The sequence below is a fragment of the Pteropus medius genome, unplaced genomic scaffold (genome assembly GCF_902729225.1).
Source record: "Pteropus medius unplaced genomic scaffold, Ma_sr-lr_union100, whole genome shotgun sequence".
In the NCBI taxonomy this organism is placed as follows: Eukaryota; Metazoa; Chordata; class Mammalia; order Chiroptera; family Pteropodidae; genus Pteropus; species Pteropus medius.
In genome coordinates this window covers 22,084,169-22,110,734 of record NW_024354502.1, presented here as the reverse complement: position 1 = coordinate 22,110,734, position 26,566 = coordinate 22,084,169, and the positions used below count along the sequence as shown (strand labels likewise).

At 32.1% G+C, this 26,566-nt stretch overlaps 1 protein-coding gene across 15 annotated transcripts in view; it reads left to right on the top strand.

Annotated features, from left to right (window-relative positions):
- The window catches only part of VPS13B (vacuolar protein sorting 13 homolog B), a 685,469-nt gene that overhangs the window by 247,581 nt on the left and 411,322 nt on the right, over nucleotides 1-26,566 (top strand). For 14 of the 15 annotated variants that reach the window (XM_039853834.1, XM_039853836.1, XM_039853835.1 and 11 more), the window contains 2 exons: nucleotides 18,763-18,872; nucleotides 21,152-21,299. In XM_039853834.1, the coding sequence (XP_039709768.1) occupies nucleotides 18,763-18,872; nucleotides 21,152-21,299 (258 nt within the window). The remainder of the gene's footprint in view (nucleotides 1-18,762; nucleotides 18,873-21,151; nucleotides 21,300-26,566) is intronic. The other variant, XM_039853839.1, reaches the window with a different exon arrangement.

Below are 26,566 nucleotides of genomic sequence, written 5' to 3'. Positions count from 1 at the left end.
GAAAACTTCAGAGTGATCTTAACCAATCAGTCTTATTGGAAAATCCATAGACACTTATTAAATTATTAAAGAATGGGTAGGCATTTAGTGCCTCTCAGTATTGAAGCTGGAGAGAGCTATACCTCTCATTCATTGTCTCAGAGCAAGGGTTGGGAAACTTTTTATAAAAGGCCAGATAATAAATATTCTAGACTTTGTGGACCATAGGTCTCTGTTTCAGTTATTCAGCTATGCTGTTGTATCAGGAAAGCCAGCAGAGACAATATGTAAATGATTGAGCATGGCTGTGTGCCAATAAAACTTTATTTATAAACACTAAGATTTGAATTTCATATATTCATCACATCATGCAATGTTATTCTTTTGATCTTTAACTGTTTAAAATGTACAAACTTTTCTTACTCTGTGATCTGTACAAAAACAGTAAGCTGATTTGGTCTAACAAGCCCAAATACAACACTATGTTGTACCCCTGAAACTAATATATTGCATCTCAACTGTAATTGAAAAATAAAAAATATAAAAAGAAATACATGATACAAATAAAAGGAAGGTAGAGGTTTACATTTAGGAGGTAGACATAAAAATAATAATAATAAGAAAAGACATAGGAAGTGAAAGAGGTTCCAGTAAATTTAACCATTGATAGAGGAAATAAGACTTAGAACTTAAGGAGCATAGGGAAAATACAATATTTACTTGAATTACGTATTTTATAAAAAGCTATTAGTGGATAGTAGAATAGCGATGACTTGTTTGAGAGGTATCATAGAATAAAGGTTATAAGTGCTGGGCTTTACAGTCAAACAGACCTGGTTTTGAATCCTATCTTCTGAGCTTATTTGCTTTTATCATTTTAGACATTTTATTCTGTTTTTCTAGGGCTCAAATTTAACATCTATAAAATGAGTTTAATGTATAAATATGTAACCTACTTCCTTAGGTTGTTGTTAAAATAATGAGATAAAGCCTAATAAGTATTTAGAGTAGTGCGTTGTACATGAACAGTGCTATTATTTTTATTTTGGAGTCTGAAAGACCTTAACAACCACAGGTCAATTACCCCCACCTTTTTTTTTTGCATTTAGATGTAATAACAATAGCTGTTTAAGGTGAGATTATTATTGTTCCAGGGAACAACTCTTTGAGAGAAAAAAAATACATAGTTATGTTGACTGATCTCACTATAATGTTATGACCAGTATTCTAAAAGCAGGCCTTTATTGCTTCTTGGCAACCGTCCCTTTTTTCCCTAGTCCGTTTATCCTCTGCTTTCCTATAATCTTGCTGCTTGAAGTGTGATAACTTGGGAGCACAGTGTTAGCATCATCTGGAAGCTTGTTAGAAATGCACTATCTCAGGTTATATACTAGATCTTATAGAATCAGTCTTTATTTTAATAAAATTTTTTTGGGTGATTCTTATGCACATTCACTTATGCACTGTCCTTAAACCACTGATTCTCACTTTATCCTCTCTTCAAACTCTTCCCCATCTCTCTCAATTCTTTCAAAACCATTTCATGGATAATAACTTTGCTTTCTACTTCTCTGAAAAGAGCGATATGAGAAGAGACTTTTCTTATACACTCACACAAGCACCTTATCTTTCAGTATCTATACCAGTACTCTGCCTTCTTAACTGTTACTGTAGATGAAATAGCCGTGCTTCTGTCTAAGGCTTGTTCACTAGATCCCATCTCTTTGCACTACTCAGGGATACCACTCCAGTAAATCTGTACTCATTCACTTATATTGTTCACATTTCCCCTCTGCTGGATCATTCCCTCTAGCCTTGTTTAAACTTGCTGGCTTCCCTCCCCCCGCCCCCCCGCCCCCGTCCCCATCTCAAAAAATGAAACAAAATTTTCTTTGGATCCCATTTTCTCCTTACGAGCTACCAATGCATTTCTTTGCTCTCTTTGCAATACAACTTCTCAAAAGAATTGTTTATACCCACTGTTTCCACTTCTTCTCCTCTTGTTTCCTCATTCATGCCAATTAGTCTTTTGCCCCCCTCACTCCAATAAAACTGGTCTTGTCCAAATTACCAGTGACCTAAGCATTGTTATAGTCAATTCACAGTTCACAGCCCTCATCTAAGTTGATAGCATTATTTCACAAAGTTGATCACTCTCTCTTCCTTTCTTCTATTTTTGTTTTTTCTTGGTTTCTTTTCTATTTCTCCGAGTGTTTCTGTCTTATTGTCTGGTTCCTTTTCATTTCCAACTTGAAATATATGAGCTTTTTTGTCTAGCTTCTTTCACTTAACATAATGTTTTCAAGTCTCGTCTACATTGTAGCATATATTATTCCTTTTCATAGCCAAGTTATATTACATTGTATGTATGTATGTATCATATTTGTTTATCCCTTCATTATGTACATTAGAATTATTTCCACCTTTTGGCAATCGTGAATTGTGCAGTTATGAACATGTATGTATATATACACACACATATGCGCACACATACGCACTGTTTTGAGTACTTATTTTTGATTTTTTGGGGGGATATACCTAGATGTGGAATTGTAGTCGTATGGTAAGTCCATGTTTAACTTTTCAAGGAATGTCCAAACTGTTGCCATAGTAGCTGAACCATTTTGCATTTCCACTAGCAGTGTGCTAGGGTTCCTATTTTTCCTTATAGTTGCCAATTTTTTTTTTTTTTCCAATATACTGCCTAGTGGGTGTGAAATGGTACTTGCAAAGTTTTGGTCTGTATGTCTCTAATTATTAATGATGTTGAGCAGCTTTTCATTTGCCTATTGGCCATTTGTATACCCATTCCTTGTTCTTTCCTTTGTTGAATATTTGAGGAGGCCCTTTAAAGATCTATGGTGTTCTCTCTTTTTTGCAGCTCTCTCCTTTTTGGTACCCTTTCCTGAGGACTCTAGCCACTTTGATTTCCCTATTCTCTCAGCTGTGTCTCCTCTACGTAGGGAGAGTGCCAGGCTTTGCTTGGTTCCTCTTTCTGTACCATATCCTGGAAGTTCTCTCAAGGCAGTCAGCTGGGGCAGTTGTCAGGGAGACTTCATTTGTTTTTCATATGTCAGGGTACACAGTTCTTTGTTGCCTGAATTCCAGTGTCTTGCATACCTTTGTTTCATATATTTTCCCCAGTGTTTTGGTTGTTTCAATGGGAGGGTAAATCTGATCCTATTACTCTGTATCTTGGCCTAATGCGGAACCCTTTCATCTTTAAAACGGAGAAAATGAGGCTCGGAATGTGCCAAATTCAAATTAACTCTGCTGAGATTCCTGTGAAGAATTCATGTTATCTTTTCATATACCATCACCATCTTGGATGTTAAGCATTTTGTGCTTTGGCGCTCTAATGTTTGCACTTGGCCAACTCTGGGAGGTTGAGAGGGTAGATGTATAATCAATTGATTTACTTTGTCAGGGATTGTGGACATTGATTATTATTCACCTGGGAGTGGAGAACTTTCTAAATGAAATTTGAATCTCTTCTATGACTACTGGCAAGGACTGAAAAATTCTCAGTAATGAAAATCACATGTTTTAAAAGAAATGGACCGAGGAATACTTATTTCATTTTAGTGATGTTGCATTTTCTTTTTATTTGTAATGGAAATATCCCTTCTTTCCAGGAATATTAAGTGACTTTGCGAGACTGACCTTTTTTTTTTTCTTTCTTCTCTTTTTTAAATTAAGGAGCTATAAATATTAGGAAAGATTTAAAAATTATTCACAACATTTGTTCAGAAACACAACATTCATGAAAGAGCCTGTCCTTGTGCTTAGTAAATACGTAGTTAGAGGTAGATGGGCACCACTCATCCAATGTACTCTCAGATGAATCAGTAAAAGATTCCCCCCCCACACACACATTATGGACACACACATACGGACACACACACAGATGTGTGTCTCTGTGTGGAAAGCAACTGGGTCCAAATTTGGACAATTGGGGGATTTGGTTGAAGGGTATTTTGGAATTTCTTGAACCATTCTTGCAATGTTGAAGTCTGAAATTAAACTAAAAAGTTACCAAATTTGAAAAAATCACAATATCATGATCAGTTACTATACTGACTTGTATGTGTGAAGAATGATATTTCTTTTCTTTTTTACCTCTTCAGCATTCATTTCTTCTTTATCTGATAATAGCTCTAAGCCGTACAATTCAAAGTGGGATGGATATCAGAGGGTAATGCAATGAGTGAACATGTGAGCCATGCTTGGAAATCATAAGTTTGTTACTTTTTTGAATTGATTGGTTCAGGGATGATCATATGAACTGAGCCAGTCCAAGGAGATATGTATCTAAGACTTCTGTTGAAAGTATTGGGAAAAGGAACCTACCATTTTTTTTTCAAAGTGAATAGGTTATAATCTTGAACCTTATTGTGTTCATTTGCTACTATTTATAGTTTACCTGAGAACAATGAAACCAACTTAGAAGAAAGAGAACCAACAGTAATACAACTTCACAGCAGGAGAACTATTGTTTTATAGATTAAATCAAATGTTTTTAAAAGTTTGATTTGATCAACATTTGATGCTTTGGACCATTCTCTTGAAAATACTGAAGAAAAATGTCTTTCTTGATTTTTTTATATCTTTATTCTGTCCTTATGACCTTTTCTAAATTTCCTTTTCAAATATTTCTTTTTCTGTTTTGTCCATAATTTTCTAATTTTCCTTGACGAACATGGTACCTAGTTCTTTGGCCACAGTTCTATCTACATTACTTTCATTGTTTATTATATTGTATTATATTTAAGTTGGTGTCTGTTTTTGTTTCACCTTTTGGTTGTAATTTGATTGATATTACTCCTTCCTTCTCTATAGTTCAATTACAGTTCTAGCACTAGGAGTCTCACAAAAAATATTAGCCAATATATTTTGACTACAACAGATATCTTTTCCTCGGTGTCTCATAGACATCCCAAACTCCTCATTTACCAAATTGCTATCCTCATCTTCTCTTCAGTCCTATTCCTTATTTTAGTTCATTTCATCAATTGTATCACTGTATCCTGTCAGTGGTTCAGGCCATTCTTTCCTATATCTTGCATCTGTTTAGTTATGAAATGTTATTTCTCTCAAAGATTATGCCTTTGTGGTTTATGTCCTGAATGTTTGATTAATTATAAAAGTAGTGGTACCAAATAGCATTGTTTACCTATTTTGCCTCCAACTCCTCAGTCCATCAGTCCGTAGTTCATGCTCCATTCATTTTGATGTTTTTGAAATGCGTGTTTGAAATTTTATTTTCTCTATCTTGAAAGTCGGTGTGGTATATAACACCCTCAGAATAAAATATTAACTCCTTAAAACGGATATTCATGATCTAGTTATATGCTCTACATATCTTCAGCTCCGGCCTATTAAAATGACATGTATATTCCTAATATGCCATACTCTTCCTTATGTATGTTTTTGTACAAGCTGATCTCTGTTTCTGGAATGTCCTTTCCTGCTTCTTCTCCACTTGGCAGAATCCTACTTCTTTAGAACTCCACTCAGAAATCACTTATACTCTTTAGTTTTCCCTCTTACTTTGAGACATGTATTCATACGTTTTCTATAGTTCTAAAGCTGTTACTTTTTTCCTTTTTTATGATTGTTAGTTTATTATTTTTTCTCTTTTTCAGCCCATCTCCATAAGATCCCTGAACATCTAGAGAATGCTTTGCGTTTTATTTATCTTTGCACATTGAGTATTCATATTTGATCAATGAATGATAGCTAAAGAATTGAAGAAAGGAAGGGAGAGAAGAAGAGAGGGTTATATTAACCCTCATAAGCAAGAGGTAAAATGAAGTAGACATAGATTTAAATAGTTTTAGATCAAGTAAAGATATCTGGTTTCAGTCACAGGCATATCCTTTTGCAGGAAAGCATAGAATACCTTGATTGATAATCCTACTAAACCATAGGTGATTTCAGGGGTGAGGTATGGTAATCCCCAAAGGGAACTGGAGTTTCTTTGGCTTTTACCAGAAGCAACAAAAGAAGAGTGTCTTGAGTTCTTCAGAAAGCAGAGCCTAACAGGCTTATGTGCTTCTATTATTAGGGATTATAGTCCCAGGATAAGGTTATGAGTCAGAAAAGGAGGGAGAGCTATATGGGCATGTGTCATCTAGTTGACCATCACTACTTTCCAGGATAGTTCTTTCTGGGAAGGATTTTTTCTACCGACTCACATATTTCATTGGTCAAGGTTCTCCTCCTCAGGACACTAACTTTGCTGCTCTTCCAGCTCGTGTATGTATCATGGGCACTGAATGAGATACTGCACTCTTCCATATCTAGGAGTCAGCTGTGGAGCCTCACAGCAGAGACAAAAGGCATTGGTTGGGCCCAAGTCTAGCCTTTGTTGGTTTGCCCTGTAAGGTGTTGGTAGGAGTCCGCATCTACCTGGTCACCACTGCAACTGCTGGAATGAAAGACAGTTTGGGCTCACACAGAGTTTTTAGAGGCATCTGAGACAGGGAAAAGGAATACTAGAGAGTATGAAACATTAGCTAGCCACTAAAAATGACACAGAAAAAGGCTTATCATAAGATATTAAAAAATAATTATATAGAATGTGATGCCAGTTATGCCTTTAGAAAATATACTTGTTCCTGGAGACTAACTTCCTGTGGCTACAGTGTAGACACTTGAGTTGAAATAAGTGGGGTTTATGTTCTTAAATATTATGAGACTCATCTACAGCAATATTGATTAAAAATATTTTCTTTCTACTTTTTCGTCGACTATAAAAATATCACCAATTATCCTGTATTGCTTATATAATCCACTAAAAGGCTTAACACAAACAGCATACATGAAGTAGTATCATGTAGGAATATTGGAAACAGGGCTGGAAACATATCTATGTGTTATCACTAATCAAAATGTGTCTTATATTGAGTAGTAGTTGGAGTATTCTTTGATTTGGAACATATTTTCAGATAATTCCTTCTGTATGAAATGAAATTCTGTGTTTGAAAGATTAAAGATAAGTGCAAAAATTTACTCATATATTTATGCATTACCTTTACTATTTTCTATGTGCCGAACACTGCTTGGCATTGGATATGTGTGAAGAGTAGAGACGGTTCTGTCTGAAGAGGCAGATATTAAATAAACAAAAATTATGAAATCATAAATGTTAAGAAATAATAAGAAATAAAGATACTATGATAAAAAAGTAGAGTGGAAAAACACTAATCTGAGAGGATCGTTAGTCAGGCCTCTGTGACGGATAAGAGAGAGGTGACTGAAGGGACAGGAAAAAATTTGATATGTTCAGGGGTAGCTGTAGCATAGTCACCAGGGAGAAAGTGCCAGAGGTGAGATTGCAGAGAGCGGTGAGGGTGAGGTCGGGCATAGCTTTACAGGCTATCGTAAGTTTAGATTTAATGCAGAGGGGGCTGGTAAAACCGTGTTTAAGCTGAGGAATTACACAATCTGGTTTATCTCTAAACACATGAAATCTTTAGATGTTTAGATATATTGTTTTAAGTTTTTATTATAAAAGTAATTATATTTTCAGTAAGTAGAATTTAGGAAGTCAAAAAAAAAATCTCGAAAACAGATTAAAAAAATTAACCCATCACTCAAAACAAACCACCAAAATTTTTTTATATATATCCTTAGTTTTTCCCTTACTATTTACCCTTGTTTTAAATTGTATTTAAAATTTGTTTATGTCATAAGAATTTTCCTATTTTTACATAGGCTTCATAACCTTCATTTTAGGATTATTAATATCATTATTATTTAAAGATTAAGGAATTTTGTCACTTCTATACATCATGGTTTGCCTTAACCATTCCTCAATTTTGGAGATCTAGATTATTTCAGATACTTTCTATTATAAATAACTGTATGTGAAATTCTTAATTTTAAGCAATATCTGTATTCCCGTAGCATAGATTTCTGGAAACAATTGATTAAAGTTATTAACTTTATATTAATTTATATAATTTAAACTCCAGTCAGCAACATGTCACCAGGGGTCAGCAAACTTTCTCTCAGGTGGCCAGTTTAAGCTTGTGGGCCATATAATCTCTATAACAACTACTCATTTCTCTTGTTTTAGTGCAAAAGCAGCCATAGACAATATGTAAATAAATGGCATGGCTGTTTTTCATAATATTTATAAAATTTTTAGAAAAATATCTCAAAGCCTATGGACTGAAGCCTGTGTTACTCTACCAATTATATCCTTGCTAAGTAACCTTTTAAATTGTATGTTTGGAATTTAAAAAATTTGACAAACTTGAAAATAGTTTTAAATCACAAGCCACTTAAAGCTCCATTGTTATTTTTAAAGTAATAATGTGTAGTATGAAATTAGTAAGTTTTATATTGTGATTGGTTTTAATAGCCATAGCAATGATTCATTAATTTTCCTTTTGTTTTATATACTTGCTCCGTATTAATCTATGATGTTCCAGGAGACTGTAATCCAATTTGAACTCCTAGCATGGTAATGACTTAACTCTTAATGGTTGCAGCCATGAACTTGATATAATACTGGAATGCTGTTTAGAAATCAGAACTCTTTGAATTTTAAAGCCTTTAATTTTTCAACTAATCTTCATACCCGTGTAACCTTTTTAACCTTGAGAACTCTGTATAAGGCTTACTGTTGCTTATTCTTCAAATTTACATGTATTTTACAGTGTTTTATGCCTATGTTATAGAGGAAAGATATAAAAACTAGAACCATGGTCAGATAGAATAAAGCATTTGCATGTTTCAGGGACCTACTGTTCTGTATGGTGTTATATGTGGTGTAGATAGAGTAAGATTCTAGATAACCATCAAGTGCTCTAGTAAGTATTTTTGGAAAATAATAGATAGGCTAAATTAAACATGCAAATTTATATTTTGCTTTGGCCATCAGCCTCCACTCCCCTCGAAAAGGCAAGCCAGATTAGGAGAAGAAAATCATTTTAGTTTCAGGTTACTTTGTGAAAAACACAGATATTGGGCTTTTTGTTTGTTTGTTTCTTTGTTTGGTTGGTTTGATACATGCAGGAAAGCAGTTCCCTAAAACGTTTTTGTTTCTTTCTGGAGCATGGTGATCCAAAGTTCTTGTATTAAAAATATTGCCTTAATTTCTGAAAAATTGATAGAAATTACTTGGCTGGAGAAGGTTGACTAGTGGAATGGAAGGCAGTATCCTGACATAGGAATGCTAGAAATCTATCCTGATTTATGCTACGAGATCCTAGACGAAATGAGAAGTAATGATGTTAAGTATCAGAAAATACATGTTTGTCTGGTCTTGATCAAAAAAGCATTGCTTTTAATTTTCAAGTTAAGATTTATTATTATTAATAAAAATTTTAGTATTTAAGGATTTCATAATTAAATCAAAATATGTACTCTGTCTCCTAGTTAGTCTGTTGAATATTATCATGATTTTGAAAGAGTCCTCTCCAACCTTTACTTGTACATGGAATTGGAAAAACTGCAGATACCATCTACCGTGGGCAACTCTGGATTCTTCTAGTTCATTTTAAGAATTATTTTAATAAAAATCATTTATTAAGCTTCCTATTAGAATCTGCAAGAAGAGATAATATGATCTTTTATTCTGTGTGCTTAAAATTTAAGACTGATGTGGATAACTTCGTGTAGTCAGGAATATTAAAGTGCTAAATCAGTACAAGATTAGAATTGTATGATCAGAGATTAACTTACTTAAACTGAACTATAAATACTGTTTTATTACAAGTTATTGTGCATGAATCTATATTTTATGCATCATTAATTCAAAAGATAATTCTTTCATATTTTTATGGCGTCTTTACAATGTTCATAGCCTTAAGTTATTTAATATATGCTAATACACGTAAGATGTATGTTGGAATTTTGAGCTTACTTATAACAGAAATGCAGAAATATTTGAAACGAACGAAACTATCATAATATTAGACAATAGAAAAGATTTTACTGAGGTGTATGAGTCAATTGGTAATAAATTTTATAATAATATGTTAGATTTATAATCTGTATTTTGATTATATTAAATCCTCTGAAACTAAATGCAGTTTAAATGAAAGAATTGGTTTTCAAATTAATTTTTAGTAATAGAATCCTAGATTTGTTCAAATTGATTTGGTATAGGATGGGGATTTTGAATAATGAAAATCCTGAATAAAGAACAGGGACAAATTAAGGATAAATAAAAGACTTTTATGAGATTTGGTAGTTTTCAAACTGGTTTTTACTTGTGGTGACTCAAAGTTCTACTTTTTTTTTCCTTACATGAACCAAAGTTTTCATTGAAGTTCAAAATTCATTAGAAAAAATGCTGATGCAGTTTCCTGATTTTAGAATATAAATAATATAGTAATATATTATTTTTGAATCATGAACTAGTATGCTTCTTCTACCTTGGTTTGTATACAGCATGGTTCATACACTTTCAGATCATCTTTTTCTATAGTATGCTACTTGTATATTCACCCACGTACACTCAGACATATCACTATTTTGTTTAAATATATATGTATATTATTTATACGCATTTTATATTTAAATACACATAAATATATATGGGATACCTGAAATTTCTGTGTAATACACTTCTGTCTGCATTTGCTTTTTTCACTTTAAATATACTATTTTGCACTTATTTTTGTGTCATTACATACATCCCTGCTTCATTTAATAGCTGAATGGTGTTCCATTAAATAAATTAGCATAATTTGACTCTAGATGTTGATGTTATTTGTATATTTCTGTCATTGTAAAACTACCAATGAACATCTTTCTGCATATTGCTTTCAGAGCATCTGCAAGTATTGTAGGATTCCAGTGACTAAAATAGCTGTATCAGGGAGTATACACATTTAAATTTTTAGTAGGTAATTCCAAAATGGCCCACCAATTTTTTTTTTCTTTTATTTCAACAGAACATAAGAGTGCTTTATCCTTCATAGCCTTATCAGTAATAGAATTTCATTCACTTAAACTTTTGTTAATCTAACATTGAAAAATTATCTTATTGTTTTACTTGGAAGTTCTTTGACTGTTAGTGATGTTGATTGTTAGTGAAGGCCTGCCCTCTAATTTTCTAATTTGTTTATATTCATTGCCCATTTTTCTGTTTGATTGTATATCTTTTTTTTTCCTTAAGAATTTTCAAGTAATCTTCCTGTGTTGTGAATATTATCTTGTTATATATTTTTCTAATATTTTCTCCTAGTCTGACTTTTGCCTTTAAGTTTGTTTATGGCATCTTTTATCATTTTTTAAGTTATAAGCTTTTAATTGTCAAAGCTGTCTATAATTACCTCTGTAGTTTTAGGGCTTTATGTCATGAAAATAAAGTTGGAGAACAGAACTTTGAAACAATACAAAGTATTAATTACTGACCCTTATAATTTGAGGTTACCATTAGATTTCATTAGTCCAATCTGTGCCAATTGAGAAATAAGACACGAGTCAGATAGCAGACCAATTATTAACTTAATATCTGATAAAATAGATTGAGTAACTATTTGATCTGGGGAGAAAAAAGGAAAACAGCAGTAGAAAAAATAAAAGAAACACAGTCTTGATGAAATTCAAGTCTCCTACTTTCTCTGTGCCTGAAGTGGTCTGGAGAAAAACATGCACCCTGGGTGAGTTAACTCACTTTGAATGCATGACCAGGGAACACAGGTGGGTCCTTTATGTTGCAAAGCAATAGAACGTGTCACTATTTCACACATTTTGCTCTTTCCTAATGCACTCAGAACCTCTTTCGTCATCTTGTTCTCAACTGATGATATTCTTATTTACTGAGAAAATGGAATTGAGTCAGTGGCTAAAATGAGCTCTATAGTATTAGTGTTGTAGTTAGTAGCCAGGGGATGGAAAGGTCAATGCTGGTAGGAAGTCTTAATGGCTGATTTGATTCAAAGGATGTGCAGAGTTTGGAGAGATGGAAAGAAAAAAGTACAATGTACATAAATAGGTGCTTAATAAATGTTTTTATTTGATCCGAATTGGGCTTGACAGTAACATTGGCAAGTTAGAGGACAGCGAAGGAATCTACGATAAGCTGAAAAATGAAATAAACGTAGTGTTAAACAATTTTAATTCTAGTTACCACTATCTTGCTCTATAGGCATATATTTTAACTTCTATGTGCAATATGAACCCCACATTGTAGTTATTATTTTTCTTTTAAACAGTCAAGAGAGTTTTTAAAGAGATTTAAAGATATATGTGTATGTGTGTGTATATGTGTGTGTGTATAAAATTGTACCTGTATTTATAATATATATAAATAAAAATGGAATTTTTTTAAAAGTTCTCTTTGTTTACTAACATATCTCTTTCTGGTATCCTTCATTCCTTTTTTAGAATTAAGCTTCTATCTGGTATAATTTCCTTTCAGACAAAGGACTTCACTCATATATTCTAGTAGTGCAAATCTTTTGGAGGCAGGTTGGTTTTGTTGTTTTATTTCTATTTCGTTGTAATTTTTAAAAGATATTTTCAGTGGATATAAGGTTCCATTTGGCTCTTTTTCATAGTTTCTGTCTGTCTGCTGCAGTTCCACTTGAGTTCATTGCATGTTTTTCACTGTGTTCTTTAAAGTATTTATCTGAGTTGTTTTAAAGTCCCTGTTTGATAATTCCAGTATCTGCACCATCTTTGAGACTAGTGCTATTGGCTGATTTCTCTTTTGATAGTGAGTCACTTTTTGTACTGTGTATTTCATAATTTTTAAAATTGAATGCCAAACATTGTATGTAAGAAGAATAATAGAGCCTATGATAAATAATGTTTGATGCCCACAAAAAAGGCATGACTCTTTTTGTCATGTTATTGATGTAGTTGTGTTAGGTCTTTGCTTTCTGTTCTTTAGTTGAGCTGGGCCTGGCTCTTGCTTTACTTAAGTTTACTGCAGGCTTCACATTTTTTGAGAGCAGGATCAGAATCTTTCTTTTAGTATCATTTGTGATTTTCTCTCAGTTCTCCAGATCTACCCTCAGACTTCAGCATGCTTGTTCACTTGTCTTTACAGAGGGATCTCTTTTAGTGCTTCTTCTCTTCTCCTAGATAGATTGCCCTGCTTGGTGCTCACTGAAAAGTACAGAGTGCCTGTGAAATTTCTTTCTGTTCTTTGCACTTAGACTTCATCAGGCTCCATGGACCTGCATCTTGGTGGAGTCTTTCTCATCTCTTTAGTCCTGTCTTTGGTGGAGGCTTGTTAAAAAAGAGATGGCAGGTGGATAGAATCCCCTTGTGTCTAGGGTTCTCAGAGATTCTAAACTGCCGTGCCAGCTCCCAACGAGGTCTTTAAGCACTTGTTAAAAGTTGTTTTCTCATCAGCTTTCTTGTCCTCCTACTGCTGTGCCAAGGATGAAAGCTCTTATTTATGCCTTTCATTTTTATGACCTTTGTTCATTAGATTTTTTTGAGAATTCTGTTGTCCGATCAATCTTGAAAAGCTTTGATAGGTTACATGGCTCGTTCTTATTTTGATGGCTAGGGTTCTTTTGTGATTTTCTAAGAGAAGGGGATGTAATTGTTAAGTAACATGAGCTACCATATACACATACCTAGAAATCTTATGATTCATTTACACTAAATTTAACAATTACTTTGGATAAAGTTGCCAGTAGTTGGCAGCTCATTCCTGTTCTATTTTTTAGACTCTGATACTCTAGCTTGCCTTTACTACTCACCCTTGCTTTTGAAGTATTGATTCTTTCTTTTTTGTTTACTTAATTGTTTAGCTAGAATTCTTGAAATTACTCTTGAATGTAAGAGTAGCAAATAATTCTTAAGAGCGATACAAATCTGAAAAGTTCTTACTTTGCTATAGCTGCATGTAGAAAAATAGAGATTTTTATCCTCTTAAACTTAGTTGAAGATTAATATATCTGTATTTTTTGTCTCATTCATGAGTTCAAGATAAAATTCTGGACACTTCTCCATTTATAACTTGAAATTTTACAAGACAGTTTCATTGGTTAACAAGGTTTCTGTAGCTAACAGGAAGCATTGTATGTTTAATTTTAATGCTCTGCAACTTTGGTCTCTATCCCTTATTTCAATTCTCATTTATCCGTTTTTAGTATGTAACTAAAAATGACGATGGTGCCTTGGTTTAACTAATTGGTGACACCTGAGTGAAATGTGGATAAGTGAACCATTTTGGCAGTAAGCAGAGAAGTTAAAGCACACTTTTCTCATTAGTTGTCTCCCAGGCTAGAATTAAACAGCATAATATATTGCTAAATTTTAGTGATTTATGGGGGATCTGTTCTGAGTCAACTCAGTAACAGACTAATTGCACACTTATATGTCAGAACTTTTGTGTTATTTTTAAAAGCTATGTCATGTACATTGAGTATAATATGAAAATATTCTTTTAGGTTAAAAAGACTTATTTCAAATAAATTAACTTTAAATTAATAGATTATTATTCTATTTTATCACCTATTCAACTTTCAGAAAGTTCAAGCCTGATTGTGAGTCATTTAGTCATTTTTGGTACAGTGTAATAATATAACTTACATAAATGTTTATTGGTGAAGTTTTAAAAAAATTGTTCATTATAATAAATAAGACTTTCAAGATTAATTTTCCTTGTGAAACTGTTTGTCACATTTGTTTTTCTTTTCCTTTCTCTAAAATCCCAAGTAAAAAGGTGTACTAATAATTTATTGAGAAAGTTTTTAAAAATTTGCTCAACGCATTTGGTTTTTGGCACATCTAAAAAGACTTTTAAAATAAGTTGCCTAATATGGAGAATGTCTGTAATTTTTTAATTTGCTTTTATCTTTTGTAGTTTGTGTGCTTTTAAATATATATACTGTTTTATTTATGTAGGATTTTTTGGTCACAATTAAAAATGTTTACATGTAGTTTATGCTTGAGAATAATAGAATAAAATTTATTCTGATAGATTTATTTTTTAAAATAAATTTATTTTTCTTTTATTATTATCTTTTAATTATAACATTTGGTAGATTTAAAAGAATATGCATAACATGTAAGTTTTGATGTAAAATTATACAATGAATACGATCGACTACTAAGAAGTTGATAAATTATTTCCTTCTTTATTCCACAGGGGAGTTTTTGGGGTGCTTTCCTAATCTTTTCTTCCATATTTTGTAGCTTTTTTGTTTGTTTAATGTAGGTTTAGATTCATTGGGCTTCTTGGGTTTGAGGTTTATTATCTTTCAACAATTTTGTAAAATTCTTAGCTGTTATCTTATTAACAGTATTACCTCTTCCCTATTCTTTAGTATCTCCCTCTGAAATCTAACTAGACATATGTTTGGTCTTCTTAATCAGTCCTCATGTCTCTTAACCTCATTTTAATAGCTTTATTTATTTATTTTTTATCAGATTCATTTTAAATTATCTTATCATGTGTCTTCCATTTCACTGAATTTTTCTATAGCTATATTTAATCTGCTGTTTAACCTGTCTAATGACTTTTTTATTTCAACAATTAAATCTGTCACTTCCGTAATTTTTGTTTTTCTTAAAAGTATGTTCTTTGCTGATACTTTCTCCTTGTTTGCACCTCTTCATGATTCCACCGTTGTATTGTAAACATTTTATTCATAGCTATTTTATGTTCTGTATTTGATATCTCCAGTGCTTAAAGGTCTAAACTTGTTGTTTGTTGATTTTTCTGACTTTCAGCGGCTTGCCTTCTGCAGTGCTTGTTGATTTTTTGTTATAGGAACCATTCACAGATCTTAATGTGTGGCTGTTACATGATAAGAATTGGAGACTTTTTTCAAAGAGAAAATTTTTATTCTGCTTTTTGCTAGTGGCTCTAGGGCCATTCCTCAGCAAGAAAATCTAAGGCTCATCAACCTCTATTTTCTATTGTTCTGGTTTGAGAATCCTAATTACTGTATATTCTTTCTCAAAGCAAATGCATCTGTTTTTTAATCTTACCTTTTCAAGAGATAACTAGTTTCAGCTATTTTCAGAAGTTATTTTGATGTTTACTTCTATATTTTTAAATAGCATGGTTTTTTTGCTCTTTTTTGATCGTTAATTTTAGAGCATTATTTATTTATGTCTTATTGTGGGAAATAGTAATTGGAGGACAACTTTCTTCCTCTTTAGCTCTTATCATACATTCTTCTTATATACCCATCCACCCAATATTATTATATCATAAGTTCAGTTGATCAATTAATTCATTTATTTTTTTCAGAATTGATATAGTTCTGTCTATGAATATTATTGATGGCACAGTCATATTGTAGCCAATGATTAGTTATCCTTTCCTCTTTAATATATGCTTTTTCTGTATTTATTAATTGTGTTTGTCGTTATTAAGTTTTTTATGTACATGTCACTAACACACTTGTTGTCCTGGGGATTCCCATCACTTTTCTCCTGTGTTGGATCCTTTGTCTCCTAGATCTGTTATCTGTTTTCTTTATTGTAATTTCTTCTTTTGGTGGAACACATTCTTTATTGTTAATTATATGTTAATCATGTGTGGTGTCTTATATTTATGCAATGTTATTATAAAATAAATTATATTACAGTGGGCTCATGTGATAGGAAGCAATTCATAGTAATTTGAATCTAATTGTAATTTTATTTCTCTGTATAGATTATAGAAAAGTATTTTAACCTTTAAGATTGAATTATACATATATATATATATATTCTTGAATTTCAATCAGTTTCTTAAATTCTCCATTTAAATGTGTTCAACTTATTTCTTTAAAATCAAAGGTTTTAATAATCAGTTTTTCATATTTAAGGCAATCTATTTCTCACCACCTGTAATGTTTTTGGAAAAAATTAGTTGTTATAAAACAAGAATGCTATTTAAAGTGACTCTTGATACAAATTGTAATACTATATTTTTGTTAGTTTTGGAGATGATAGTCTTTGATGTGGCTGATTTTATAGAATTATTTAAAAATTGGAAATAATTTTGGAAAAGTCCTATTTTATGCCCTTTGATATAATATAGCATTTTAAGCCTTTATTTTATATACTGCTAATATTTGATAAATAGAAGAATTTAGGTTCTTATGAGGAATTTGCATTTTATTTCAGGAAACATATATTAAATTGTATTTTCCAATTAACTTTAAATGTGACTCTCTTTTTGCAGTCATCTTGTATTTAGCTTCTCTCATCATTCCTCTTTGTTCTGTATTTGAGTGAATTGTTGCTTACCAGCACATGCACATGGATGGGAAGATTGCTTATGTTGTCTCAGCATGCTGCTGAGGAATTTATTCTGATTCTGTGTCCCTGGGAGAAGTAGCACTATAAGTTGGAACCAGGAGTACACATGGCAGATTTTGCTTGTTTGAAAATTATGTGCAAAGCTTTGGGAAAAAAAAGGGGAAATTTCTCTTTCTCTTACTCCCTCTCCTCCTATTTCCTATCTTGTGCTTTACTTCTTAAAGGACTCGGTGTTAATACCAATTGTAATAATACTAATTGTTTAAATAATCTGCAATATTATAGAACAAATGGGCTTTTTTTCAGCTAACTTGAGAACCTATCTGCCCTTTATTCTGACTCTTTTTCAGCCTTTACTTTGTGGCAAGTACTTTTCTAGATAATAGAGATATAGTTGAGAGCAAAACTGACAAATACTCCTTCATATTCCATACATCTTTGTGGAGCTAATATTTTTTATCAAGAAATGTATGTAGAAATGCAAAAACTTATTTATGGATATAATAACCTGCACATAAATTAAAAATGGAATATTCTGATTTAGTTAAGTTCTATATAAGTTACTTTTTATTAGAGAGGGACAAAAATATTTCAGTTAGTAGGGTCGAATTGCAACATTTTACACTTCAGCTTTGCGTTTTGTGTCAGAATGTTAGCCTGCATTTTATCTAGGCATCTCTCTCTCTTTGCTTCTGAAGATTTAAAGCTGTAATTTACAATAATTTCTTGAGTGGTTATAATAATACTTCTTTCACATCATGAATTAGTTTTGTAATATAAACAAAAAGGGGACATAATATTCCATTCTCCTGGCCAGTATAAAAATTGCTGTTTGCCTAAAAAAATAAGCTTATTATTCTTTTTTTAAAGACAAATATAATTCACATTCCATAAAATTCATTATTTTAAAGTACATAATTTAGTGGGTTTTAGTAAATTTGCAAGATTATACAACAGTCACTGTTTTCTAATTTCAGAACATTTTCATTACTCCCTAAAGAACTGTGTATCTATTAGCAGTTATTTCTCATTCTCCCTTCACCTGGTTCTGGCATCTGCTAATCTACTTTTTTTCCTCTATGGTTTTGCCTGTTCTGACCGTTTAATGTAAGTGGAATCATACAATACGTGGTTTTCAGAGTTTATTCATGTTGTGGTATGTATCAGTACTTCATTCCTTTTTTACGGAAAGGTAATTTTCCATTGTATGGCTATGCCACATTTCATTTATTCAACAATTCATGGACATTTATGTTGTTCTCACTTTTTGGCTATTATGAATAATGTGGCTGTGAATATTTATGTACAAATTTTAGCATTGACACGTGATTTCAGTTCTCTTGGTATATATCTAGGAATAGAGTTGTTGGGTCATATTGTAACTGTACGTTTTGGTTTTCAAGGAAATGCCAAACTTTTCTCAAGTATTTGCACCATTTTACATTCCCACCAGCAATGTCTGAGGGTTTGAATTCTTTCATATCCTTGTCAACACTTTCCATTTTGTCTGTTGTATTATAGCTACCCTAATTGGTATGAAGTGATGTCAAGCTTATTTTTTATGAGGAGTTATAACAATTTAAAAATCTTGTGTTTTAGGTGCAGTACTTCTCTGTAGTGTACAAGGACTAGCAGTTAATGTTGATCCAGTCTTATACACCTGGCTCATTTATCAGCCTCAGAAACGAACCAGTAGACATATGCAGCAGGTGAGAATTATTTTCATAATTCTCCAAATGAATAAATACTTTTCTCTGTCATTTATTAGAGTTATAAATATATTTTTCTGTCGATTTTATTTATGGGTGTACCAAATTCCTCTGTCTCCCATTCTACCCTTTTCAAGCAGTTCTGTTCCTTAGTTTCTGTATATAGAAATTATAACTTAAAGAAGAGTTTCATTGACAATTAAAGGAGCTTTCTGTGCAATTGCTTGTAGAGCAGACACATTAGAGAGACTGGCTTATGTAGTCCTATTTTACTGTTTTCTCTCAAAGTGTCAAATATTTGTTTATAGACTGTTTGATACTTAAGAATTTCTTAGTAAATGTTAGCTTCCAGTTTTGTTATCTCTACATTTCTTCATCTTTAGGTTTATTCAGCAAACAGGCATTGAGTACCAAACCATGGGATTAGAATGGTTGGTGCAAAAGAGTTGGGATATGTGTTTGTTTAAAGGGTATAAAAGTAGCTAATTGTAGTGTCTAGAATACTTAAATGTAATTCTTGTATGTTATGATAGTGAAAGGTAATTCTGATAGATGGGTTTTGTTATTTCCATTTAAAGATGAAGAAACTGATGCTTATTGAAATATACTTATGCGTTGTCATACATATAGTAAATCACAGAACTAAGAATTTTAGGCCAAATTGATGCTATATGAATTGCATTTTCCCATTGACTTAATTGTATTTTTGTAATATTCTGCTTGGAATAGCTTTGTATCTTTTTTTTCTGAAGCAACTTAAGGCTAGTTGATAGAAACATACACAAATTTATAATTACATAAGAATATAAAAAAATTAACTAAAAAGAGCAACCCATGTATCAAGGAGCATCTTCTAAAGTGGCCAAGAAATTCAGGGATTATGGAGTCACTAAATGTTAGAGCATAAAGAGGTTTTCCAGTAGACTTCTCTACCCTTTTATTTTATAGATGAAGAATTTAAAGAATCAAAACTTACGTTATGCTGAGCATTTTTCTTCTAGGTCTTAAATACTATTCCCTATTTAGACTTGTATAAATATTGTCAGTATGACACAATACTTAATATGAAAGCAGGTACTTTACATTGTGATGTTTCCCACAATATATTTAATCTTCTCATTTTCTCATTATCAACTTCCTTGTCTTTTTACTCAGCCTAAATAACAATTTGCCTTTTCCCCTCTAGCTCATAATTCAATTGATTATATTACATAGTTATATAATATACCTATGTCCTCATTGAAATATTTATTCAGAATCTAAATATTAAGTACCGTAAGTTGAGTGAGGCTTAAAGTTGGATATACAAAAGTGTTATTGTTGTGTTAAGGTTAATGTTAGACTCCACTGCACCCTAACTAACCCCCTCCAGATTCACCATTTAATGCAGCTGTATTACAGTTAGCATCTGTTGTTTTCCAAGCTACAATTCCCTTCTCAGTTTGTGGCTAAAACCCAACATTTGATGATTGTTTTCCACCCAGTTCAACACTGATCTTTGATCCTGCAGCAAACTTAAAAATACCTTTTTTTTTTTTTTTTTTGCCAAAAATCTGACATGATTGTATTGAGCATCATCAGTAGTAACATCAGACTTTATTTCAGTGAATAAAGATGAAACAGCTGCTTTATTGTTCAGCTCAGCACTCATGCCTTCAATATAGGATCATAATGTGTTCCAGCTTTCTTCTAGCTATAGATATTTTTCTATGCTTTCTAAGTATGTTGTAGGTAGCATTTTATCTGACAAAATGTAGAGATGTTCAGCTGTTCTTTAAAAATATTGGACTGTCCATATTAACATGTACCTAATCAGTTTATAGAAGTATGTCTCTAAAATGTCATATTATAATAACTTTTCATTTTCTAGTAATCATAATTTTCAAAGTTAATTTTAGTTTTGATTTGTCCTTACTGTGTTTTTATACTTCTTACTAAAGTTTATATTAAATTTAAATATTTTCAAGTTCTCTTTGTTTTCATTCAGAAGTATAATTTATAATTTAAAATTTAAATTGTGTTTCTGTGTGAGAGCGAGTTTGTGTGTGTGTGTGAGAGAGAGACAGAGAGAGAGACAGAGCGAGCGAGCGAGAGTGAGCATGCAAGTCACTGAGAGATAGAGATGAAGAGGGAGGGTGAGAGAGTGATTGTTTGATTGACTAATTGATTTAAAATAATAAAGCCTCAACCTCAGCTTATGAAGGACTTTCTTCAATGATGCCATGTTAAATCTTCTCTTAGAAATAGTAAGTAATTCAGGTTTTCATTTGACTTTCCAGCAGCCCATGATAGCTGTTTCTCTTGTTATGCCAATTAACAAAAGGAAAGAAGATGAGATGTCTGTTGGAAGTGCGCCCTTGGCAAAGCAGCAGTCATGTCAGGCCTCTGAGTATGCCAGCAGCCCTATAAAAACAAGAACAATGACAGGTATGTGTCAAGAACTCTACAAGGTCTATGATTTTATCCTTCCTCTAAGCTAATAAGTTATCAAGTTATCCAGGCATCAATTTCATGAAAGCTGGCCAAAGATAGGAGATTCCTAAAACAGAGACAGGATTTTATTATTTACAGTGTTACCAGTAACCAGAGTGTTAGCATTTTCTTGTATCTCTACCCTGAGCCTAATTTCCAAAGGATTTCACAAAGAAGGGTCCAGGTAATACCTATATACAGTGGGTTAAATTACAGGCCAGGAACCTTCAATCGAGGTAACCTAAACTTTTTATAATAGGTAGAAAGCTTGCCTGCTGTTTTCACTATATGTACCTTGTAAAACTGTAAGTAAACTTATCCTTTGCTCCAAAGGAGGGCAATATTTCTGCTGTATGATGTACAGATATCCTGGAAAACACAATTGAAAACAAAGGCACTCACTGCCTTCACTTGTAAGACATGCAAAAACACAAGAGACCATGGAGAATTGTCTCTCAATAGTATGTTCCTTCTTAAAGTGAATTCTTGCAAATGACAGTACATCCCAATCTTCTTTCCTTGCCCTTCTCTCACTTTCTCAGATACATCATCCATGCAAATATAAACCGTAAATTTTCTTCTATAAAATTATTTCTTTTATTTCTTTTTATGTAATAAAAAAAGCACTTTCTGATTTCATTTTAAGTGATGTTTTTCTCTTTAACTTATGTTTATGATGATGGGCCACCTATCTTCAGATGATTTTATATTTTTCTTTAGATGTTCAGCTTTATTTTACATAACTCATTACTAACCATATTGAAAAAAGTTTTATATTTTAAATAAGTCAAAAAACACTTATTGAATATCTGTAATGAAAAGACTGTTGTAAGTGATATCGAGGGTAGAAATATTAATAAGACATGATCCCTGCCCTTAAGGAATTTGAACTATGATTGTGTATGTAAGGATGTTCAAAATAACATTTGCGGTTTAGTGGAAAACTTAGTATTATTTTCTTGGGTATAACATTTATTCTTTACAACTTACGTGTCTTCCCCCTTGAACACTCACCATTTTTATTTTTCTGGAAACCTTGATGGTAGTGCTCTTTCTTTTCTTGAGAATGCTGTGTGCCAGCCATATTCTTAATTAAAATTGAGTTTCAAAATTTTCTGTTTTATTTTTAATTAGAGTATACAGTTTCTGTTTTGGTTTTAATTTAAAATGTTTTATAAGCCCTTTGAATTTTTGCCTACTTCTAAATGTAGTTTTCATTGCTTTTATTATTTACACTGCATCTTAAAATGTAATGAATTTGGTGAGGTATTCATAGCCTTTTACACATCTTTTTTGTTGTTTTTGTTTTACTTTTACCATTTGAACCTTTAACTAAATTTTACAGTGGAGAAATATTAGTGTTAATTTATGACTGAATTTTTCTTAAAATAATTTTTTATTTTTATATTCTCAAACTAAGGTCCAGTATTGCTCTTAAGTTCATCCCCAACAACTTATGTAGTACTTTTGGCACATGATAACCAAGGCTTGCTGATAATTCACTGGCCTTGATTTTGATTTTAATTATTCAACAAGAAGCAGACATCTTTCTCTTCTAGTCTCAATTCATCAGTGTTAAGTAGCTGGCTGCAGTGGGAACATGTGCTTGATGGCTGGAAATGTGTTGACAGCAGAACAGCACTATTTCGGTGATACAGGCACAAAGGATCGGCCAAGCCATAATAAAATCATGTTTCACATGAAGATAATATATTATTACAAAATTATAAATAACCTTCCAGAGACTCTGTTTATCCCTTCAAAACAAGAAAACCCCTAAAAGATCTGTTTACCCTATGTTTTAGAAACATTGTAAACATTAATTAGGGGCTCTTAACAAAAATGTCTGTAATGGAGATGAAAACTGTAAAGAATAAAAGATACTCCATAAATGACAGCTCATTAAAAAATACTGTCTATTATCATTTTACATGTTTATACATTCCTTTTCAAGTCTAAAGCACTGTAAGTATACGGTTAAAATAATAGGCCTTTTTTATTCATTGAATGCTCTTATTTTTAATTACAGTTGACATTCAGTATTATTTTATATTAGTTTCAAGTGTACAGCATAGGGTTAGACATTCATATAATTTACAAAGTGATCCCCCCAATTAGTCTAGTACACACCTTGCACTGTACATAGTTATTACAACATTATTAACTACATTCCCTAGGCTGTACTTAACATCCCCATGACTATTTTGTAACTACCAATTTGTACTTTTCAGTCCCTTCCTCTTTTTCACTCAGCCCCCAAACCTCTATCCCATCTGGCAACCAGCAGTTTGTTTTCTGTATCTATGAGTCTGTTTCTGTTTTGTTTGTTCATTTATTTTGTTCTTTAGATTCCACATATAAATAAGATCATATGGTATTTGCCTTTCTCTGTCTGACTTATTTCATCTTCTAGGTCCATTTGTGTTGTTGGAAAGGGTAAGACTTCATTCTTTTTTATGGCCGAATATTATTCCATTATACATATGTACAAGTTCTTTTTTATTTGTTTGTCTATTGATGGACACCCGAGCTGCTTCCATATCTTGGCTGTTGTAAATAATGCTGCAGTATATTCAGGGGTGCATACATCTTTTCACATTAATGTTTTGGATTTCTTGAAATAAATACCCAGAGGTGGAATTCCTGGGTCATAAGGTAGTTCTATTTTTAATTTTCTGAGGACCCTCCAAACTTTATAGTACTGGTGGTACCAATTTGCAATCCCACCAACAGTTCATGAGGGTTCTTCTTTCTCCACATCCTTGCCAACACTTGTTTGTTAATTTATTGGTATTAGCCATTCTTACAGTGAGGTGATATCTCATCGTGGTTTTAAATTGTATTTCTCTGATGATTAGTACCATTGAGCACCTCTTCATATGTCTCTTGGCTATTTGTAGGTCTTTCTTGGAGAAGTGTCTATTTAAGTCCTCTGCCTTTTTTTTTTTTTTTTTTTTAATTTAAATTTGTAGTGTTTGTTTTCTCGGTGTTGAGTTGCATGAATTCTTTGTAAATTGTGGATATTAACCTCCTTATCAGATGTATCATTGGCAAATATCTTCTTCCAATCAGTAGGTTGACTTTTTGTTCTGAGGATGACTTTCTTTGCTGTGCAAAACTTAAAATTTGATTTAATCCCATTTGTTTATTTTTTCTTTTGTTTCCCGTGCACGAGGAGATAGGAAAAAAATTACTAAGAGCAATGTCTTTGTTCTTTGTTTTCTTCTAAGAGTTTTATGGTTTTGGATCCTTAATCATTTTGAATTTATTCTTGTATATGATGTAAGAAGGTGGTCCAGTTTCATTTTTTTGCAAGTAACTGTCCAGCTTTCCCCAACACCATTTATTGAGTAGACTGTCTTTTTCCCACTTTATATATTTATCTTTTTTTGTCATAGATTAAATGACCATATAGGCATGGTTTTATATCTGGGCTCGCTATTCTGTTCCATTGATCTGTCTATCTGTTTTTATGCCAGTGTCATACAGTTTTGATTACTGTAGCCTTATAGCATAGTTTAATATCAAGAAGTGTGATATATTCAACTTCGTTCTTCTTTCTCAAGATTGCCATGGCTATTTGGGATCTTTTAAGTTTCCATATAAATTTTAGGATTATTGGTACTAATTATGTGAAAAATGCCATTAGTATTTTGATAGAGGTTGAATTGAATCTGTAGATTGCTTTGGATAGTATGGATATTTTAACAATGTTAATTCTTTCTATGTATGATCACTTTATATGTTTCCATTTATTTATATCTTCATTTTCTTTCTTCGTGACATATAATTTTCCAAGAACAGGTCTTTAAACCTCCTTAGATAAATTCATCCTAGGTTTATTTTAGTTTGTTTTTTGACACAATAGTAAATGGGATTTTCTTAATTTCCCTGTCTTTTTTGATAGTTTGTCATTAGTGTATAGAAAAACACAACCGATTTCTGAATGTTAATTTTGTCCTGCTACTTTTTTGAATTCCTTTATCAGTTCTAATAGTTTTTTGGTGGAATCTTTAGGTTTCTGTCTATATAGTATCATGTTATCTGCAAATAATGAATTTTACTTCTTCCTTTCCAATCTGGATGCTTTTTCTTGTCCGATTGCTCTGGCTAGGATTTTTAATATTATGTTGAATAAAAGTGGTGAAAGTAGACATTCTTGTCTTGTTCCTACTTGTAAGGAAAACACTTAGCTTTTCCCTGTTGAGTATGATATTAGCTTGTGTTTGGTGTAAATGGCATTTATTATATTGAAGTATGTTCCCTTTGTTCTCACTTTGCAGAGAGTTTTTAATCATAAATGGTTGCTGGGTTTTTTAAATGCTTTTTTCTGCATCTATTAATAGGATCATATGATTTTCATCCTTCATATTCTTTATGAAGTTTATCACATTAATTGATTTGCAGATATTGAAACAAACTGGCATTCGAGGAATAAATCTCTCTTGATCATAGTGTATGATCTTTTTAATGTATTGCTGAATTTGATTTGCTAATATTTTTTTGAGGATTTTTGCATCTATGTTCATTTGGGATATTGGCCTATAATTTAATTTTTTTGTAAAGTCTTTGGTTTGGAATCAAGGTAATGGTGGCCTCATAAAGTGAGCTTGGGAACTTTACATCCTCTTGAATTTTTTAAGATAGTTTTAGAAGTGTGGGTGTTAATTCTTCTTTGAAAGTTTGGTAAAATTCGTCTTTGCAGTCATTTGGCGCAGAACTTTTGTTTGGAGTTTTTTGATTACTGATTCATTTTGTTAGTAATAATTGATCAGGCCAGAGTTTCTGTTTCTTCTTGATTCAGTCTTGGAAGATTGTTTGTTTCTAGGAATTTATCCATTTCTTCCAGATTGTTCAACTTGTTGGCATATAATTGTTTATATTATTTTCTTATAATTTTTTGTATTTCTTTGGTGTCAATTTTTATTTCTCTTTTATGTCTGACTTAATTTATTTGGGTCTTGTTTTTTTCTTGATGAGTCTGGTTAAAAGTTTATCAATTTTGTTTATCTTTCCAAAGATCCAGTTCTTCATTTCATTGATCTTCTATATATATATTTTAGACTGTATTTAGTTTATTTCCTTTGATATTTATTATTGCCTTTCTTCTACTCACTTTGGGTTTTTTTTTTTTCCTGTTCTTTTTTTTAGTTCCTTTAAGTGTAAGGTTAGATTGTTTATTTCAGCTTTTTCTTGTTTCCTGTACTGTACTGCTATGAATT